General features: G+C 37.8%; 1 protein-coding gene and 1 long non-coding RNA gene across 4 annotated transcripts in view; both read left to right on the forward strand.

Annotated features, from left to right (window-relative positions):
- The window catches only part of CYL1 (alpha-N-acetylglucosaminidase family / NAGLU family), a 74,718-nt gene that overhangs the window by 22,641 nt on the left and 30,916 nt on the right, over positions 1-21,161 (forward strand). For all 3 annotated transcript variants that reach the window (XM_077385588.1, XM_077385587.1, XM_077385586.1), the window contains exons 9-10: positions 2,933-2,963; positions 4,921-5,038. In XM_077385588.1, coding sequence (XP_077241703.1) covers positions 2,933-2,963; positions 4,921-5,038 — 149 coding nt within the window. The remainder of the gene's footprint in view (positions 1-2,932; positions 2,964-4,920; positions 5,039-21,161) is intronic.
- Positions 16,792-21,149, forward strand: LOC143882147 (uncharacterized). The gene is made up of 3 exons (XR_013252121.1): positions 16,792-17,185; positions 18,136-18,208; positions 18,950-21,149. It is a non-coding gene; the product is annotated as an uncharacterized LOC143882147 (long non-coding RNA).

The following is a 21,161-nucleotide window of genomic DNA, read 5'->3' on the forward strand; positions in this document are numbered from 1 at the left end:
CATATGCATGTTTATCCATCTTCTCTGCTAGAAGCCTATTTCTCTTTGTATGGACTGAGCAAATGTCCTCTAATTGTGCCCAAATCTTGATTATGAGCATGTTTGGCTCAACAGAACCATTGCTATCCTTTGTAATTATGGATGCTTGTTGTCGTGCAAACTCCCCCATTCTGTTGTATTCAATTGAAAATTCTAAAAAATGTTATGCATACAAACTTAATACCACTGATGTACCTCCGTATGAAACCTCTAATTTACTTCTCTCCCTTCCCAAAGGTATAATGACTTGTACAACTGCTCACTCCATTTCTATGTTGTGTCATATCAAGCATTATTCCCTTTGTATCGTGCTTTAACATCGGCTGTCTTGTTTAATCAGGTTCCTTGTTTTATTCGTGATCACTATCAACCACCCCATCTGGCGAGCTGCGATGGATGACAGAGTAGCTGCTCGTCGGAAGAGCAACGGTTGGGAACTTGTTCCCTTACCTCTTGTTAAGCGTGTTGTTGGGCAGAACTGGGTATTCACCATGAAACACTAGGCATATTGCTCTATTGAACAGTACAAAGCTTGACTGGTTGCGAAGGGGTTTACCCAAACATGTGGCTTGTACGTCAGTTCCTCATTTGCTCCGATGGCTAAGCTTTTTTCGTTCGTGTGATTCTTTCCATTGTAGTTTATCGTTATTCTCTTCTCCATCAACTTGACATTAAGATTCTATTTCTTCATTGTGACTTGATTGGAAGTATACATGCATACGCTTTAATGCCCCAGGGATTCATATGCAGGGGGAGACTGGGAAGATATGCTGCCTTCTCAGCTCGATATATGAGCTCAAACAATCTCCTCATGCATGGGTTTAGCTTTAGGTGTGTCATGCTCGCCATGGGTTTCCTTTGTTGTCAGTTCTGTGAAGATGTGTTCATCCAATCTCGATCATCTAGGCCGACTGTAGCTCTAATTTACCGTTGATGATATTGTCACCACTGGTGATGACCACGGCTTTATCTCTGAAGGTAAAGTCTGATATGGGAAGTGTCTTTGGTGTAAAGTCCGATACATTCTAGGCATTGATGTTGCCCGCTCCCCTTAGTGTACTGTTTTCTCTCAGCACCGATATGTGCTTGATCTTCCTCAGGACACCCGTATGTTGAGATGTCGTCCCTCTAGCTACCCAGTGGAATCGAAACATTCCTTCCATTCCAATAGGGGGAGCTTCTCCCTGATCATTTCACGTACTAGTGTCTGTTAAGCTGGTTAATATATTTAACCAACATTTGACCAGATCTCAAATTTGTTGTAAGTGTTAGCGGCCAGTTTCTTCATGCTCTGCATCTGGCTTCCATTCATCATATCTCCCACTATCTAAAGTCCTCTGGTGTAAGTGGTCTTCAATACTTCTGGAATGGACAACTTTCTATCTCTGGTTATTACGATGCTCATTTGGTTCGGGCAGCCACCCATCTACATTCTACTTCTGGAGATTGTAACTTCATGGGAGGAAAGTTAATCATCTCGAAGCGTAAAAAAATGGCAGTTGTCTCCTCCTGTTCCAGCACCGAAGCAGAGTACTGGGCCATGGCCCGTGGCACCTGTGAGATTATGTGGTTGCAGTCTCTTTTGTTAAAACATGGTTTTCCTTATTCTCCTACTTCCCTCCACTATGACAACTTGACTGCCATCCATATTTCTTCTTATTTTGTGCTTCATGTGAGTACTGACCACATCGAGATTGACATTCATTTGTGTGAGAGATGGTTCTGGCCAACATTATCTCTACTCCATTAGTCCTATCTTCTCAGTAGCTGGCAGATCTCACCAAGGTTTTGGGATGTTCATTTCTTCGGGTGACTAGTCAAGCTGGGCATGTATGACATCTTTGCTCCGCTTGATGGGGAGTATTGTGTTTTTTATAGTTTGCATCTTTCCCCCTTTTGCACTTAGTTGGTTAACTATTTTGGTATTGCCCTTAGGGTTCCCTTGGTTGTTATTTGTTCTCATCATTATAATATAATGTGGCTAGGGATCATTTGAATCCTAAGGCAACATTTCCATCTTTCTCTCTTCTCTTTTATGTCATCCATCTCATGATTTCTGTTATAGTCCTGTCCATCTACTAAAACAATGTCATACAATTGCTCGTTTTTGAGTGTTTGTTATAACTGATATTTGTTTTACATGGTACGTTTAAAGATAAATACAACTCAAACTCAACTCAACTAAGCCTTTGTCCCAAACTAGTTGGGGGTTTAAAGATAAATCTCAATAAAATTCTATGATTAAGGTGGGTTGATAGATCGGGAGGCGGACATTTGATCACAACTAGAATGGTTGGCTTCTTCTTCTGTGCTTGCAACCACTCTGGATAGAAATGCATCTTTTTAATCATGTTGTTCTCTAGGTATCTGTAATATTAGAATATTCGGTTGTACTATCTACTGGAAGTTCATACTATCTGCCAGAAAGAACCTATTGGCCCATAAACTGCTTTGGTACAATGTACGTAATTCTAATGGAAAGATCAATTACATTGTTTGACAGGAGATTCCATTGGTTCTATCATGAAAGTTTCCTCTTATTGTTTCTTCAATGATAAGGACCCTAGATTATTTGTCCATACACTAGATGAACGAAAATGCAATTGAGATTTTGCTATATTACAATATTCTTTAAGAATATACAAGTTAGTCATACATAATAACTTGATCTTAATGAATACAGTTTATAATTAGCCTTCTTATAAAAAATATATCAGTGGATTTTTTTCATAATTTCAAGATAATATATTATTGAGAAGTTGTGTGTGGGATGTTTATATTATAACTTCCAGGTTTCAGATTGGAAGCACCTATCTGTTATTCTTTTTATGTTTTCATTTACTTGGTGTTTATCTACTTCCTCATTTTCTACTCCTGTGCATCTTTATTGCAGAATATGGAGATGTAACTGACATATATAACTGGTAACTTCTCATGCCATTTAAACTTTGTTAGGTCTCATCTTACTTAATCGAGAATGTGTACAAATTTCTGTTTTCTGTATATTTCCTTGCACATGTTACAAATTGGAATGTAGGCTATAGTCATTTCTATGTATGCTTACATATATTTTTAATTGATTCTATGTATGGTTATATTGTCCATAGGAATCGTCCTATTTCATTTATGCACAGCCTTTGTGATCCAGAAGCATCCTCACATTCAATTTGCTCATAAAATAAGGAAGAGAGAGAGAGAGAGAGAGAGAGAGAGAGAGAGAGAGAGAGAGAGAGAGAGAGAGAGAGAGAGAGAGAGAGACTTTGGCCTTTTAATTTATTATCCTATGCCAATGCATGACCAAACTTTAGATAGTCGCAAATGGGCACAGATATGAAGTGGGCTATGGAGACCCTGTGCATTCTAGCAATGGATTTAGGTTGCCTGTTGCCCAAATGTGGGAAACGTGAAAATAGTATTGACAGATGGATATTTTTAAGAACAGTACGATCATGATTTTCAACTGTCATGGGTGAATGATTGTAGGGATTGTTTTCCTTCAAAGAGACAATCATGCCTAGGATATTGCCAAGATTTGTATTCGTACAATTCCCAAGAAGGCAGAAAACGTCCTGTTCATAATAAAAGAAAGCGTAAAGAGACAACAAGAGATCAATTTTTATGCTGGTTTACAACTACAATGGATCCATGTGTGGTTTATGAAGCATTCTATTTTTGGTTCTAAACGACAAAATCATGGAATTTTGTATGATGATGGGTAGATGGGTTTTTAGAATCTATGGGATTGGGACACTTTGGATGCTAATAAAGAATTCATAGATTTTGGCAAGAAAGTCATCTTTCATTAGGTTAATTAAAAAAATGTACTTTTTTTTCTTTTGAAAGAATATATTTTGAGAAAAGGTGTTTACGATGCCCGTTGCAAGAAAAACAGAATTTCAAAAATGATAAATGACACATAAACCTACTCTATTAGTTATTTACTTTTATGAATTGCTAAAATTTTAGAAAAAAATAAACTCAAAGATTTTGAATTATTTTACATCAAAGAAAATCTACTTCTTTTGATTCATAGAAGGCCTCCATCAATGTCTTGATAAAACAGATTTATTACAGAACTAAACATGCAAATCAAGTAAAAAAATATGTGCCATATCCCCTTTTAATTATTCAATTATTTTGATTTTTTTTAATGGTGATCCAATTATTTTGATATGCATATAAGAACAACTATATCTAACAAAATTTCTAATTTCACATCTTAATATTTTGTAAAAATGGGACTACTGTTTGCATTAAAAAATAGGCTTATGAGTTTGGATTCACTTCTCAAATATGCAGATCCCTTTTTTAAATTGAAATAATTTTTTTGAATGGTAAATTGAAATAAATGTTACCAATTACTAGGGAAAAGGCCCCCGAAGGGAATCTTTTTGTAAAGAAAATAAAAAACAATTACCTAGTCCACAAAATAATTTGGGGCCAACAAGTTTATTGGTGGTTCCCTCACCGGTTCAATGCACAAGCCACTAAAGAGTAAAGACCCTAATGTATCAATTACGAGAGCCAGCCCAAGGTGGCCCAACATGTGGAGACACAAGGATCGTAGGGTCCCATGGGGCAAGTCATAGCCATGTGGAGACACTAGGGTTTGTACTTGTACAAAGTTTTTTGTATTTTTAAATTCGAATCATCCATGATATCTGATGCCTAGTCCCTGTAGACTAGGGTTTATACATGCACAATGTTTCCTGTTGCATTATTGACTGATGCAAATGGCACCTAATATCTCTCCGAACATCTGAATGAGAAAAACCATCTCAGTTTCAAGCACATATTTTGGTTCTCTGTAATCTTTGGGGTTGTTTATATCATTATTCTTTAACTGGATTTTGAATTCATATGTCACCGTTGTTAATGTAGTGACACATTTAATGAAAACTCTCCACCAACAAATGACCCAACATACATCTCATCGCTTGGTGCTTCTGTTTTTAAGGCGATGTCTAAAGGTGACAAGGATGCTATATGGCTGATGCAAGTATGTTCCACAATCTTACAAAATTTATAATACGTATGAATGCTTCCTCATTTCTTACATGTCAGTTTCCAGACAAGTTTAACTTCATTTTTATTCCTTGAATATATCAAGACATTCTTGTATATTTTCTCAAGAATCCTGTCTAAGATTGTGTGTTTCATTCTGGAGGTGCAGCATGGGTTACCAACTAAAGTTTTTAGGTTGTTCCTGATGATTTTTTTCTTCTTTTTGTTGTATTTTGGCCGTTGGAGGGTACTCCTCTGGCTGTTCATGATGTATGTAATGGGGTGGGACTACTTGTCCCCAATCTTTGTAAATCTTGTTATTATGAATATATATGTCAATTTTCAAAAAAATAAAAATAAAATCCTGTTTATGAATGGAATATGGGTTAGGAGTTAGGACAAGATATTGGTGTCGATTTGGGGTTAAACACCACACATCGAATCGAAATAAACTGGTGGAAATTGACTTCAATAAATTTGGGGTTTCAAAAATTAACAAATACTGTTTCAAATCAACATGGGACATTGTTTCCATGACAGAAAGCAAATGGTTTGGAGAGGATCTTAGAAATTCTCGCATCACATAAAGGGGAAAAAATGAGTCTGATAATCAGCCAACAAACTATTTCTCAACACCTTGGGTCCCAAATAGTTCCTTTCTGACATCATGAAGAAATCAAGAATGGAGTGGGGAGCACATGAGATCAGGGAGAAATATCTAGGTTTCTGAGATGCAGTTGCAATGTAGATAGGATAGGTGACTGGTTCTGTTCCAAATGCAAACAGATTAACTTTAATTAGATGTGTCTGATAAGTGTGATGGTAGATTACTCGATCGTGAGATTTGTAAAGAAGGAAATGGGGGATAAATTCTCTTGTAAAATGTAAAAAATGTCAGTAAAGGTTCTATTCGTGCTGCAATTAGAACAGAAGCCATCTTAATTAGTTCAAGAGCCGGGGATTACATGATGAGGTATAAACTCTCTGCCCTGGTATCCTGCGGTTGCAACTGGAGCATGAGCAGTTTGGGTCTGATTGTGCAGTGTTAACGATACACGTGCGAAATATGGCTAGAAAGTAAAGTCAATTTTGGAGAAGTCATGGACATGGAACAGCGGACACTGTGTTCACTTTGGCTAACCTAGGGTTGTAGTGGTTACAGGCTGTGTCAGAAATATCGCTGTCGGGAATTTCTCGGCAAGGGAAAATCTCAGGATATATTATTATTATTTTTATAATTTTCAGGTTTATATTAGGAAAAAATGATAGAACAAATTATTTTAAAATATATAAATATATAAAATTTAAGAAAAAATATAAAATAAAAATATCGTAAAAATACCAGGATATTATCGCAATCTTTTATGATAAAAATGGAAATATCGCTATATTTTTAAAATCACGGGAGTATTTCTGGATTTTGTCATTTTATCAAGATGTCGTGATAAAAACGCAATATTTTGAAAATATCGTAGATATTTGTGAAATAGATCACAAGGGAATTTTGTGGGTCTGAGTCAGTGAAAATGGCAATAGATGGAAGTTGGTTTTCGATTGGTGCAAGTGAAGTTGATATTTAAGATGATATAGAGGTCATACTGACTTGGCAAGCATTGACATGTTTTTTCTTGCGCTAAATATGACAGGACCATGTTAACTGGATCAATTGTTTAGTCAAGCGTTCAATTGCAAACCATAGGATAAGAACAGTTTGATTGTGTCAGTCAAGGCTGAGGGGGTTGGTCAGGCTTTCAAGGTAGTAGGCAGAGAACCAAGGTGTTCCTCGGACTTCAAGGTAGTAGCATGGTATCAAATGTTGGCCAAAAAATGTTGATTTCGGCCAACATGTTTGCATTTCCATGGCCATTATAATATTAATCTCTGGAAGTGAAATCGTTACAAAATTTTGGCCAAAATTTCAATCATGTTTGCATCTCGGTGTTGTTTCATTCATGTCAAATGAAACACTATGAACACGTCTAGATTCCGATTAACGTATTTAAATCTCAACTAAGTCCGTAAAAAAGCTTCTATTGACAATTTTTTTGAAGTTTCTTTAATTACGATGCAAATGTTTCGCCTAATTGTTGATTTGATGTATTTGTACATGGATTTGTGCATAAAATTTCAATCTGTGCATCATATATATATATATGTGTGTGTGTGTGTGTGTGTGTGTGAGAGAGAGAGAGAGAGAGAGAGAGAGAGAGAGAGAGAGAGAGAGAGAGAGAGAGAGAGAGAGAGAAGACTTCCTACATCCTAGTGTAGATAAGTTATCTACACTCTAGGCTTAAAATACAGTGGAGGCCACATTGTTTGGGTGATCCAAAGCATTCATTTGATGGCCCCTCACATAGATAGGGTGTGCCCAAAAAATCAGCTCCATAGATTCATCTCAACCCTATGATTTGTGGAGGTAAAAATGGACGTGTATACACCTTCACTAATTTGTCCATTTTTCGTCTGCATAGTTCGAAGGGTTAGGATGATCCTATGGAGCTGATTTTTTGGGCACACCCTATCTATGTGAGGGCCCATCAAATGAATGCTTTGGATCACCCAAACAATGTGCCCCCCACTGTATTTCAAGACTAGGGTGAAGATAACTTATCTACACTAGGGTGTAAGAACTCCTCTATATATATGAGAGAAGAGTTCCTGCTCCCTGGAGTAGATAACTTTTCTACTCCGTGGGGTTAAAACACAGTGGGGGCCACACTGTTTAGGTGATCCAAAGCATCCATTTGATGGGCCCTCACATAGATAGGGTGTGCCCAAAAAATCAACTCCATAGGATCATCCTAACCCTTTGATTGGTGGAGGCAAAAATGGACAGATTTGTGAAGGCTTATCCCGTCGATATTTGCCTCCACAAATCGAAGGGTTAGGATGATCCTATTGATCTGATTTTTGGTACACACCCTATCCATGGAAGGGCCTTCCAAATGAATGCTTTGGATGCCCCAAACAATGTGGGGCCACATGTGTTTTTGAGCTCGAGCTCAGGAGCACTTTCCTCTCTCTCTCTCTCTCTCTCTCTCTCTCTCTCTATATATATATATATATATATATATATATATATATATATATATATATATATGAAAAATTATATTTTGAAAAAGCTTATCATATATCATGTATGCATTTTAGGTTGTAATTTTTGTATGTGAGTTTGTTCTTTGCCCAATCAACTGATTGACACAGTAATTTTTTATTTTTAAAATTAATTATTTTTAGGAAAGTTTAAAAAATAGAAAAAACTATATTTTTGATAAAACTTATCATATATGCATTCTTGATTCTAATTTTTTATGAATTATTTTTGCTCGATCTACTGATTGATGGAGATTTTTCAGTTTAAAAATTAATTGTTTTATTTATTTTGTAAGAAAATCTTGTATTAAAAATATTTGAAAATAATAAGATTTCTTGAAACTGATAGAAAATAGAATGGATGGGATTGTTTAAGTAGCATAATTCATACTATTGTATTCTTAGAATGACCCTTCCTATCAACGAATGTCACTCGGGCTTCGATGTTGTTAAATCATTATGGAGGGATGTATTGGTTATTTGGAGGTTGAAGTGTTTTGTGCTTATTCTAGTATTCCCTAAACTTTCATCATTTAGATATGTTTTCTCAAATTTTTTTGATTTTACAAGATCTGTACTAAATTTTTTCACCAAAAGCAGCATTTTTTCATTTCCATGGCACCGACATGCATGTAAAAACCGACATTACAAACCTTGGATAGAAGGAAAAGGACTACACGTGTATAATATGGATAGAAAGCAAACGTTTAAGTCATGGATGTGGGCTATGATGCAGACGCTGGTTCTAGTGATTACAGGTGAATTTGCTGGTTAGAGCCTTGAAAATCGGCACTAGATGGGATATGGTTTTCGATTGTGGAGGGAAGTAGATATGTGAGATGATGTAACGACCCGATTCCGTCAAGTCGCTACGAGCAAAAGAACAACGCAAAACTCATGGAAATATATATATATATATATATATATATATATATTTTTTTTTTTCTTCTAAGATAATCAACAACCACGACAAAAATCTTATTCCAAATTAAATAAGTCTACCATAACAAGAGGTTCTTTCAATACTCATACTCCAAATGAAAAGTAAAGTTTTAATCACTAAAGTTCAAACTAAAGAAAGTCCCGACAAAATAAAAAATAGAAAATGACGCAAGACGTCATAGCGCAATAATCCATGAAGCGAATTCTCCGATCATACGATCCCTTATCACATGGTTTCTTCGTTTGCAAACGCTCCGCCATCTAACGCTTCAACCCCTGTGGTGGAGAAAACAACGTTAGAGCAGGGTCCTCCAGAGACCGAGCAGAGTAAGAGAGACAATATAAAAAGTGCATACAATATAATCCAAATCCTTAGCAATATCTAAAAACAATAATAACGACTGAAAATGAATTACACTATCCATGGCAATATAATAAAAATGAGTGACAATGATTCAAGTTTATACTATGTATGCAACGATTATATAAATTGAGACAGCACATTCCCCAGGTACATCCGGCTTTTTCCCAGTTTACCTTGCTGTCAGTTCTTTTCTGACTTTCTCCTTTTTGCCGGTGTCCTTGCCGCACGACTACCCGTAGCCTGTCCAAGGGTAGTGGCGTTATGGACTCAGATTTCGGTCTCGCATTTAATGCCGAGCCGTTTCGGGGATAATATCCCTTTGGATGGTTTGCCAACGAAAGGCTGTACACGCTTCTCGCGTTGGCCTTTGGACGTTAGGTCCCATGATGATACCACCACACCCTTAATTTCCCCTTCACTCTCCCCCATGAATGATATGCAATTAGGGATTTTAAAGTACATTACCTTTGTCTTCTTTCCTGCATTGTTTCGCATAAGCTTTAGAACAATTTATTTTTCATTTCATTTCATTCCAGGTAAGCAAGTATAATTAAGCTAAGCAGGTATCAATAAGACAAAATTTTATAAATAGAACTACATTGCATATGACAAGCTATATTGGAAACCATTACAAAGCAAGGTCTAACTATCACCTGCCTTTTTAAACCTGGAGATGTGTGAGAGATTAAAATGGGCCCCTTTAAGTGGGAGAAGGAAGTAGTAGGCCTGAAAGCAAAGAATCATACGCTAAGTTTGTCATAAGCTTAAAATTTTGATTAAGGTGAATTAGACCTTACCATTACTTTAGAACCTTAAGTGTATATGCTAATAGGTGAATTTTATTGTTCAAGAAGATTTTCTCATAAAATTTATTTGATCTTTAGTACCAAGAACGTGGAATATATGAGAGCATCTCTTTGGAATCTGACGAAATAAAATAATGTGTGTGTACGAACACATTTATGTGGAAATCTGTACGGAAGTCATTTAATCTTATCTTACTGAGTATAACTACTTGGTAAAAAAATCATTGGGGTACTCACAAAATTAGATGATACACTCAAAATATGATTTATTTGGAAACTCTTTAGTCCACAGTACAATCGTCTTTCTTTGTTGAAATTTTGTTTTGGGTTTTACCTACTGTTTTGATTTTGTAGATTAGAAGCAAGGCATGTAGATCAATTATTTAAAAAATACTATATGCATCACTGATGAGATACTAACCGTACACAAAATTGTACTAAGAGGGTTAATAGCATAGAACTGATAGATTGAAAATTATAAAAGAAAATCATTTTGTAGGATCTATTAGGAACTGATAAAACCGTGCATTACAACCTTTGGGAAAAACTTTAATTGTTCAAATATCTAACTATTAAAGTTTTCTATTTAGGAACTAATCCAATCACTACTACGTACTCAAATGCTGCTATCCCTTATGAGTAGCTATAGGGAAAATATCCTATTTACAGTTTACTTCTCAAATAGACTTCTAACTGTTAAAGTTTCTTATAATAATTTTTGGAAATTTAGAATTCCTCATATGTGTTTCCTTAGTGGGAATAAATTATAACAATGCTGGAACAGCCTCTGACGCATGCCTTTAGAAAAGACGAATAACAAAAAGGGGTGTCTCAAGGGTAAAACTAGGTGTATAAGTATGTATAGATTACTTTATTTATTTTTATTTTTCCTTTTTGTATCTTGCTTCCTTTGTTTACAGCATCCCTATTTTTTTCTTTTAACATAGGTGTGGGTTTTGCAGGTGTTGGAACGTGAGATTGGGCATGGAAGAAATCTTGGAAATGGAATGGGTTTTAAAGAAATAAACAAAGAGGGCTCCATTGTATACAAGGTTGGGGATGCAATTCCATGGCTTCCAAAAAGGTTTGATGAAGAAGTTGTCATGGAATTGAGGGTAGTTATTGATCAAGTAATTTCAAGTAAACTCAAAATCAGCATACCTCTCGGCTGTGGTGAATGGCGAAGACGAAGTAGCAAGATGGGTTCCCGGCCAAGAACAAGGATGTTGTGCCCGAGCCTCTCTCTTTCTTCCTCTCTTACTGTATTCTTTCCCCCCCTTTTTTTTGTTTCTGATCTTAACAATAAGGTAGTGTAGCTAATTTGGTGGGATTTTTAGGTTTCAAAGCAAGGATAGGTGGTCCCACAAAATATACGTTCCACATAGAAATCTTGAGTTTTGCCCACTCTTCTCTCAATTTTAGAGATCGTGATTTCCCTCCCCAAAATTTCCAACTGTTTTTCCTTTTCAACCTTACTAACCTTCTTAACTTAGCCATCATATGACCCTAATCACTTACCCTAATTATGCATATTGAATGGCTTTTGAATGTTAGATCAATTTAACAGCAAGACATACTAAAACATTGGATTTTAAAAAGGATCTTCAAGTGAGCCCACACTCCTTAAGGAAAGTGCACACGTTTTCCCACAAGAGGGAAAACGTGTGACTCCCCACTTGCTATTTATTCTCCACTTTTAAGTTGTTTTTCCATGTAAAATAATTTCCAAGGAAAATCCTATAATTACTAGCCATTTCATGTATTTATTGAATTAAATTAGGGCCCTTGATTCTCAAATCGTTTGATCCAAGATAATCAAGGAAGGACGAAACAATCACTCTCGAGAATCGATCCAAGGCAGATCGATAATCTCGACCCTAAATTTTGATTCAATGGTCTAGAATTTACAGTTTTTTTTTTTTAAATAACTTTATAGATGAACAAGGGTAGTCGTTACATTCTACCCCCCTTAAAAGAATTTCGTCCCCGAAATTCCTCTCTCAATTCTTAGATAAGGGTAGTTACATCAAGGGTTACACAACAAATCTTGATATGGTACTACCTAGCAATGATTTCAAACATAAACGGTATCACTAAATAACTAAAGGCGTACCTCCAAATAACTCTGGAAATTTTTTTTTAAAAATAACTTTATAGATGAACGAGGGTAGTCGTTACATTCTACCCCCCTTAAAAGAATTTCGTCCCTGAAATTCCTCTCTCAATTCTTTGATAAGGGTAACTACATCAAAGGTTACACAACAAATCTTGATATGGTACTACCTCGCAATGATTTCAAACATAAACGGTATCACTACATAACTAAAGGCGTACCTCCAAATAACTCTGGAAAATTTTTCTGGATATCGGATTCTCGCTCCCAAGTAGCCTCCTCGACGCCATGGTGACGCCAAAGTACTCTGACAAAGGGGAATCGACTTGTTCCGCAAAACTCTTTCCTTGCGCTCCAGAATGCGCACAGGCCCTTCCGAAAAGGACCAATCACCCTGAAGCTCCACCTCGTCCTCCTCTAGCACATGAGAAGAGTCGGGATGATATAGACAGAGCATGGATACATGAAATACGTTATGCATCCGTTCAAGGTTTGGAGGTAATTCCAACTCATAAGCTCGAGATCCAACTCGCTTAGAGATGCGATAAGGCCCGATGTAACGAGGGCTCAACTTACCCTTCCTGCCGAGCTGCATAACCGCTTTGAATGGCGAGATTTTAACAAAAACCATATCTTCCTCAGCGAACTCGAGCTCTCTACGCCGCTGATCGGCATAGCTCTTCTGCCTACTCTGAGCTGCCTTTAACCTCTCTCTGATCAAGGTTACTTTCTCAGAAGTTTCTTCCACCAATTTCGGCCCAAGCAACTGCCTCTCACCAACTTCAACCCAACACAATGGTGATCTGCAAGCACGACCATAAAGAGCCTCGAAGGGAGCCATCTGAATACTCTGCTGATAGCTGTTATTATATGCAAATTCGACTAGGGGCAAGTGTCGCTCCCAGTCTCCCCCAAAATCGAGAATACGGGCTCTCAATAGGTCCTCCACAATCTGGTTAACCCTCTCGGTCTGACCATCCGTCTGAGGATGATAGGCAGTACTAAAATTTAGCTTCAATCCCAAAGCCTCTTGCAACCCACACCAAAACCCAGAAGTGAACCTGGTGTCCCTCTCTGATACTATAGAAGCGGGTACTCCATGCAATCTGATAATTTGTGCCACATACACCTCAGCCAACTTGTTCAAAGTCCAAGTCTTTTTCATGGCAATAAAATGTGCAGACTTGGTGAGACGATTAACAATCACCCAGATGCTATCACAACCGTTCTTGGTTTTGGGCAAACCCATGATGAAGTCCATAGAAATGCTATCCCACTTCCACATGGGTATCTCCAAGGTTCTAGAGTGCCTCCAGGTTTCTGATGCTCAATCTTTATTTTCTGACAAGACAAGCATTTCGAAACATAGCTAGCCACTTCTCTTTTCATTCCGCTCCACGAGAAGTTTCTTTTCAAATCATGATACATCTTGGTGCTACCCGGGTGAATGGTATAGCGAGACTTATGGGCCTCATCCAAGATACTCCTTCTGAGATCTTCTTTAGCTGGCACACATATCCTGCCTTTAAAGTACAAGTAACCGTCTGCCCCAATTGAAAAGTCTGGTCTGGAATCTACCTCTCTCTTCACCCTGACCAACTCTGCATCATCTGCTTGAGCCGCCTTCGGAAATTTGTTAGCGGTCTTCGCCCTTCCATTAAGGCGAGTATCGTTAACCTTGGTACTAGTACCTTGGCAGAGGCCTGTGAGAAGGCCGAAGTGGCGGAAGACTGCGAGAAATCAGTACAAGCAGCTAGATCTCAATCAATTGCTAGCAAGAACCAGGGACCTCCACTGAAAAAGCAGAGAACAGATGGAGGTTCGCAATCCCAGACCTTGTGCCCGCTTTTATAGTTAACGATACTATAAAAGCAGTATCGTTAACCAAGGTCCTAGTACCAAGGTTAACGATACTCGCCTTAATGGAAGGGCGAAGGCCGCTAACAAATTTTCGAAGGCGGCTCAAGCAGATGATGCAGAGTTGGTCAGGGTGAAGAGAGAGGTAGATTCCAGACCAGACTTTTCAATTGGGGCAGACGGTTACTTGTACTTTAAAGGCAGGATATGTGTGCCAGCTAAAGAAGATCTCAGAAGGAGTATCTTGGATGAGGCCCATAAGTCTCGCTATACCATTCACCCGGGTAGCACCAAGATGTATCATGATTTGAAAAGAAACTTCTCGTGGAGCGGAATGAAAAGAGAAGTGGCTAGCTATGTTTCGAAATGCTTGTCTTGTCAGAAAATAAAGATTGAGCATCAGAAACCTGGAGGCACTCTAGAACCTTTGGAGATACCCATGTGGAAGTGGGATAGCATTTCTATGGACTTCATCATGGGTTTGCCCAAAACCAAGAACGGTTGTGATAGCATCTGGGTGATTGTTAATCGTCTCACCAAGTCTGCACATTTTATTGCCATGAAAAAGACTTGGACTTTGAACAAGTTGGCTGAGGTGTATGTGGCACAAATTATCAGATTGCATGGAGTACCCGCTTCTATAGTATCAGAGAGGGACACCAGGTTCACTTCTGGGTTTTGGTGTGGGTTGCAAGAGGCTTTGGGATTGAAGCTAAATTTTAGTACTGCCTATCATCCTCAGACGGATGGTCAGACCGAGAGGGTTAACCAGATTGTGGAGGACCTATTGAGAGCCCGTATTCTCGATTTTGGGGGAGACTGGGAGCGACACTTGCCCCTAGTCGAATTTGCATATAATAACAGCTATCAGCAGAGTATTCAGATGGCTCCCTTCGAGGCTCTTTATGGTCGTGCTTGCAGATCACCATTGTGTTGGGTTGAAGTTGGTGAGAGGCAGTTGCTTGGGCCGAAATTGGTGGAAGAAACTTCTGAGAAAGTAACCTTGATCAGAGAGAGGTTAAAGGCAGCTCAGAGTAGGCAGAAGAGCTATGCCGATCAGCGGCGTAGAGAGCTCGAGTTCGCTGAGGAAGATATGGTTTTTGTTAAAATCTCGCCATTCAAAGCGGTTATGCGGTTCGGCAGGAAGGGTAAGTTGAGCCCTCGTTACATCGGGCCTTATCGCATCTCTAAGCGAGTTGGATCTCGAGCTTATGAGTTGGAATTACCTCCAAACCTTGAACGGATGCATAACGTATTTCATGTATCCATGCTCTGTCTATATCATCCCGACTCTTCTCATGTGCTAGAGGAGGACGAGGTGGAGCTTCAGGGTGATTGGTCCTTTTCGGAAGGGCCTGTGCGCATTCTGGAGCGCAAGGAAAGAGTTTTGCGGAACAAGTCGATTCCCCTTTGTCAGAGTACTTTGGCGTCACCATGGCGTCGAGGAGGCTACTTGGGAGCGAGAATCCGATATCCAGAAAATTTTCCAGAGTTATTTGGAGGTACGCCTTTAGTTATGTAGTGATACCGTTTATGTTTGAAATCATTGCGAGGTAGTACCATATCAAGATTTGTTGTGTAACCCTTGATGTAGTTACCCTTATCAAAGAATTGAGAGAGGAATTTCAGGGACGAAATTCTTTTAAGGGGGGTAGAATGTAACGACTACCCTCGTTCATCTATAAAGTTATTTTTTAAAAAAAATTTCCAGAGTTATTTGGAGGTACGCCTTTAGTTATTTAGTGATACCGTTTATGTTTGAAATCATTGCTAGGTAGTACCATATCAAGATTTGTTGTGTAACCCTTGATGTAACTACCCTTATCTAAGAATTGAGAGAGGAATTTCGGGGACGAAATTCTTTTAAGGGGGGTAGAATGTAACGACTACCCTTGTTCATCTATAAAGTTATTTAAAAAAAAAAAACTGTAAATTCTAGACCATTGAATCAAAATTTAGGGTCGAGATTATCGATCTGCCTTGGATCGATTCTCGAGAGTGATTGTTTCGTCCTTCCTTGATTATCTTGGATCAAACGATTTGAGAATCAAGGGCCCTAATTTAATTCAATAAATACATGAAATGGCTAGTAATTATAGGATTTTCCTTGGAAATTATTTTACATGGAAAAACAACTTAAAAGTGGAGAATAAATAGCAAGTGGGGAGTCCCACGTTTTCCCTCTTGTGGGAAAACGTGTGCACTTTCCTTAAGGAGTGTGGGCTCACTTGAAGATCCTTTTTAAAATCCAATGTTTTAGTATGTCTTGCTGTTAAATTGATCTAACATTCAAAAGCCATTCAATATGCATAATTAGGGTAAGTGATTAGGGTCATATGATGGCTAAGTTAAGAAGGTTAGTAAGGTTGAAAAGGAAAAACAGTTGGAAATTTTGGGGAGGGAAATCACGATCTCTAAAATTGAGAGAAGAGTGGGCAAAACTCAAGATTTCTATGTGGAACGTATATTTTGTGGGACCACCTATCCTTGCTTTGAAACCTAAAAATCCCACCAAATTAGCTACACTACCTTATTGTTAAGATCAGAAACAAAAAAAAAGGGGGGGAAAGAATACAGTAAGAGAGGAAGAAAGAGAGAGGCTCGGGCACAACATCCTTGTTCTTGGCCGGGAACCCATCTTGCTACTTCGTCTTCGCCATTCACCACAGCCGAGAGGTATGCTGATTTTGAGTTTACTTGAAATTACTTGATCAATAACTACCCTCAATTCCATGACAACTTCTTCATCAAACCTTTTTGGAAGCCATGGAATTGCATCCCCAACCTTGTATACAATGGAGCCCTCTTTGTTTATTTCTTTAAAACCCATTCCATTTCCAAGATTTCTTCCATGCCCAATCTCACGTTCCAACACCTGCAAAACCCACACCTATGTTAAAAGAAAAAAATAGGGATGCTGTAAACAAAGGAAGCAAGATACAAAAAGGAAAAATAAAAATAAATAAAGTAATCTATACATACTTATACACCTAGTTTTACCCTTGAGACACCCCTTTTTGTTATTCGTCTTTTCTAAAGGCATGCGTCAGAGGCTGTTCCAGCATTGTTATAATTTATTCCCACTAAGGAAACACATATGAGGAATTCTAAATTTCCAAAAATTATTATAAGAAACTTTAACAGTTAGAAGTCTATTTGAGAAGTAAACTGTAAATAGGATATTTTCCCTATAGCTACTCATAAGGGATAGCAGCATTTGAGTACGTAGTAGTGATTGGATTAGTTCCTAAATAGAAAACTTTAATAGTTAGATATTTGAACAATTAAAGTTTTTCCCAAAGGTTGTAATGCACGGTTTTATCAGTTCCTAATAGATCCTACAAAATGATTTTCTTTTATAATTTTCAATCTATCAGTTCTATGCTATTAACCCTCTTAGTACAATTTTGTGTACGGTTAGTATCTCATCAGTGATGCATATAGTATTTTTTAAATAATTGATCTACATGCCTTGCTTCTAATCTACAAAATCAAAACAGTAGGTAAAACCCAAAACAAAATTTCAACAAAGAAAGACGATTGTACTGTGGACTAAAGAGTTTCCAAATAAATCATATTTTGAGTGTATCATCTAATTTTGTGAGTACCCCAATGATTTTTTTACCAAGTAGTTATACTCAGTAAGATAAGATTAAATGACTTCCGTACAGATTTCCACATAAATGTGTTCGTACACACACATTATTTTGTTTCGTCAGATTCCAAAGAGATGCTCTCATATATTCCACGTTCTTGGTACTAAAGATCAAATAAATTTTATGAGAAAATCTTCTTGAACAATAAAATTCACCTATTAGCATATACACTTAAGGTTCTAAAGTAATGGTAAGGTCTAATTCACCTTAATCAAAATTTTAAGCTTATGACAAACTTAGCGTATGATTCTTTGCTTTCAGGCCTACTACTTCCTTCTCCCACTTAAAGGGGCCCATTTTAATCTCTCACACATCTCCAGGTTTAAAAAGGCAGGTGATAGCTAGACCTTGCTTTGTAATGGTTTCCAATATAGCTTGTCATATGCAATGTAGTTCTATTTATAAAATTTTGTCTTATTGATACCTGCTTAGCTTAATTATACTTGCTTACCTGGAATGAAATGAAATGAAAAATAAATTGTTCTAAAGCTTATGCGAAAGAATGCAGGAAAGAAGACAAAGGTAATGTACTTTAAAATCCCTAATTGCATATCATTCATGGGGGAGAGTGAAGGGGAAATTAAGGGTGTGGTGGTATCATCCTGGGACCTAAGGTCCAAAGGCCAACGCGAGAAGCGTGTACAGCCTTTCGTTGGCAAACCATCCAAAGGGATATTATCCCCGAAACGGCTCGGCATTAAATGCGAGACCGAAATCTGAGTCCATAACGCCACTACCCTTGGACAGGCTACGGGTAGTCGTGCGGCAAGGACACCGGCAAAAAGGAGAAAGTCAGAAAAGAACTGACAGCAAGGTAAACTGGGGAAAAGCCGGATGTACCTGGGGAATGTGCTGTCTCAATTTATATAATCGTTGCATACATAGTATAAACTTGAATCATTGTCACTCATTTTTATTATATTGCCATGGATAGTGTAATTCATTTTCAGTCGTTATTATTGTTTTTAGATATTGCTAAGGATTTGGATTATATTGTATGCACTTTTTATATTGTCTCTCTTACTCTGCTCGGTCTCTGGAGGACCCTGCTCTAACGTTGTTTTCTCCACCACAGGGGTTGAGGCGTTAGATGGCGGAGCGTTTGCAAACGAAGAAATCATGGGATACGGGATCCTGTGATCGGAGAGTTCGCTTCATGGATTATTGCGCTATGACGTCTTGCGTCATTTTCTATTTTTTATTTTGTCGGGAGTTTCTTTAGTTTGAACTTTAGTGATTAAAACTTTACTTTTCATTTGGAGTATGAGTATTGAAAGAACCTATTGTTATAGTAGACTTATTTAATTTGGAATAAGATTTTTGTCGTGGTTGTTGATTATCTTAGAAGAAAAAAAAAAAAATTTCCATGATTTTTGCGTTGTGCTTACTTGGACCTAAGCAAGCATTGGCTATGTGCTTGCCCTACTCAGTATGACTGAACCATGTTGATTGGGTTGATTGTTTTGGCTAGCCGAAATTGTTCATAAATATCTGTTCTCTCATTTCTCATCTTTCATGTCCTAGTCCTCAGCCTCAAATGACACACTACTCCCCATCCTCATCTTCATCAGAAACTCCACAACCATCATCATTTTCCTCTCCTCCCTCATTTGTAACAGGATCAGTCATTTTTTTAACAACTTACCAACTCGAGCCATACATACTTACATACTCCTCAAGACAACAAAAGTAGTTGGCCAGAATATTCTCCCCCTTGAGTGATAGTGTGTTCTACCTAGTACACTCTGGCAACAGTTTTCTGCTGTGAATAAGTTTGGGCAATAGAATCCCACATTTGTTTCGATTGTTTGAGAACAAATATCCTTTACTGATATAAGGTTGCTTTGAATGCAATAGCAAAGACATAATTAATAGAGTTCTTTGCCTCCCATCGATCATAGGACGCATCTGAACAGTTTGTTGCTTTACTTTTCCATTCAAAATATCCCATCTTACCCCTTCCAGCAATATAATGCTTGGCAAATTGAAGCCACTCAAAGTAATTAGTCCCATCAGGCTTAGCAATAGTGAACTGTAGACTTTGATTGTCACTATGGATACCCTTGATTGTTTGATAGACCCACCACCAGGATTACTTGTAACAACAAATGTATCCATACTTTAGTTGGTTACTGACATCTTAAGGAAGCAAGAAGTCTCCCTGAGACCCTTAAGATGCAACTCCAAGGACCAATACAAAACTCTTAAAGCTATGGTGTACCATAGGACAAATATAGTCCATCACTCAATACTTCTCCAAATTTCACGACACCATTCACCAAGCATGTGATCAGATTTCACAAATCTGAATTTTCAGGAAAAATGAATATTTGGTCACACCCGACCTTGGAGATGTCTATTTTTAAAAAAACTGCCATTAAAGCTCTTAAATCATCCTCTATCGACCCATATAAAAATCGAGTAGGGTTTATGGATCTGTCCATATGGCTGCTGACATTGGCAGTACGACTAGCTGAAGAAGACTGCTCTTCGATCAGTTGATACAAAAAACTTGTTGATCTTGAACCTGGCGCTGATACCAAGTTGAATATGTCAGATTCAATAAAAAAAAGGAAAAGGATAAAGATAAGGGAAAAGAAGGAAGGGGAATCATTTCTGTGTGTCCCCACGACCTCATATGTTGTATTATTTAACTAATACAAACAATATTTCCCTTATAGTTTGGACTTATTACAGCTCAAGCAATTGGTGTGCGTTATCAGCCCTTTCTCATATTCTATTTGGAAAAAGGCCACCAATTTCTGGTAGGGCTTGGAGGCAGGGTTGGGAAGGAGGCAGTTTAGTGGCACAACACAGCTGTATTATTTTCTTTCTCGATGTTTATCTTGTTCAAACCATTTCATCTTAATAGGGCTTTACTTTTAATCTTACTACAGTCAGTGTCAAACTACCTATCACTCGAAAAGCTTAAGCTGTTGGAGAAGGTTTGATTTAATCTTTTATACTTCAACACTTCCCCTCACATGTGGCCCCTCTTTCTTTGGGTTGGCCTACACGTGGCACATGTGGCCGCACTTTTTGGTTGACCATTGCATGTGGATTTTTGACATCATGGAGGTTTGAACTGACACCATGACAAACTACCAATCACTCCAAAAGCTTAAGCTGTTGGAGAAGGCGTTATTTAATCTTTTGTACTTTAACAGTCAGGATTCCACATCACAAATATCAGAGTTCAAGGATTGATTTATTTGATATGATGGTGTGAAATCTGGATTAATGTTCTCTAATACATTTAAAGTATGATCATTGATGACTTGCCTATG

This window comes from Tasmannia lanceolata, unplaced genomic scaffold (assembly GCF_043159265.1).
Source record: "Tasmannia lanceolata isolate RefF3 unplaced genomic scaffold, GAP_Taslan_0.1 ptg000007l, whole genome shotgun sequence".
Taxonomy (NCBI): Eukaryota; Viridiplantae; Streptophyta; class Magnoliopsida; order Canellales; family Winteraceae; genus Tasmannia; species Tasmannia lanceolata.